This window comes from Phytophthora infestans, genomic scaffold (genome assembly GCF_000142945.1).
Source record: "Phytophthora infestans T30-4 supercont1.37 genomic scaffold, whole genome shotgun sequence".
NCBI classification, from domain to species: domain Eukaryota; phylum Oomycota; class Peronosporomycetes; order Peronosporales; family Peronosporaceae; genus Phytophthora; species Phytophthora infestans.
Window position 1 is genome coordinate 906,731 of NW_003303722.1, and position 739 is coordinate 907,469.

Sequence of the window (739 nt, forward strand, 5' to 3'; positions counted from 1 at the left end):
ATGAGTCGACACGACCCACACGGATCGCTGCTTTGTATCCACTCGGTGGTGGTGGATCAGACCTTTAGACGTCGGGGACTCGCCACGCAGCTACTCAAGCGATACGTGGAAGTCATTCTAGACTTGCAGCCTCACGTGAAGCGCATCATGCTCATCTCCAAGGCCAATTTAGTTGGCTTCTATGTGAATTGCGGGTTCTCCGTGACGCGACTGTCGCCGGTTGTACACGGCCAAGATCCGTGGTTCGAACTGTCGCTGGACTGCAAGAAAGCGAGACTACCGCCATTGATTCAGGTTGGATACGTCGGTGAATGGTATATATTTATGACAATACTGAGTGCCTGGTACTGTTTTTTTCTTAGGTGGACGCATTTTCCAGCGAGCCTTTTCAGGGCAACCCGGCAGCTGTGGTGTTGCTCACTTCTGCAGTGTACCACAAGGAAGGGGCTTCGGAATGGATGCAGCGTGTTGCGATAGAGAACAACTTGAGTGAAACTGCTTATGCTGCTCCTCGCGCACGTACTTCCCAGACTGCTAATGACGTCGTCGAGTACGATCTGCGGTGGTTTACTCCAGGTAACGACACAAAATCGCAAAAACTAGGACACTTCTGTGTGGTTGTGCTACAAAGGAGAAAATAATTGCGAATCAATAATAATTGACTTGCAATATATTTTTTATTATTGGGACTAAATGCTCAAGCCCACCTCTGTTACAAATACGGCGATCTTATTGGGAA

The 739-nt window shown here is 48.6% G+C and overlaps 1 protein-coding gene across 1 annotated transcript; it reads left to right on the forward strand.

Moving 5' to 3' along the window:
- PITG_15429 (uncharacterized protein) lies at positions 1-362 on the forward strand (the record flags this gene model as incomplete). The annotated part of the gene is made up of 2 exons (XM_002898336.1): positions 1-294; positions 339-362. 2 exons carry the CDS (start codon positions 1-3, stop codon positions 360-362), a joined length of 318 nt encoding a protein of 105 aa, XP_002898382.1.
- Positions 363-739: the final 377 nt, after the last annotated feature.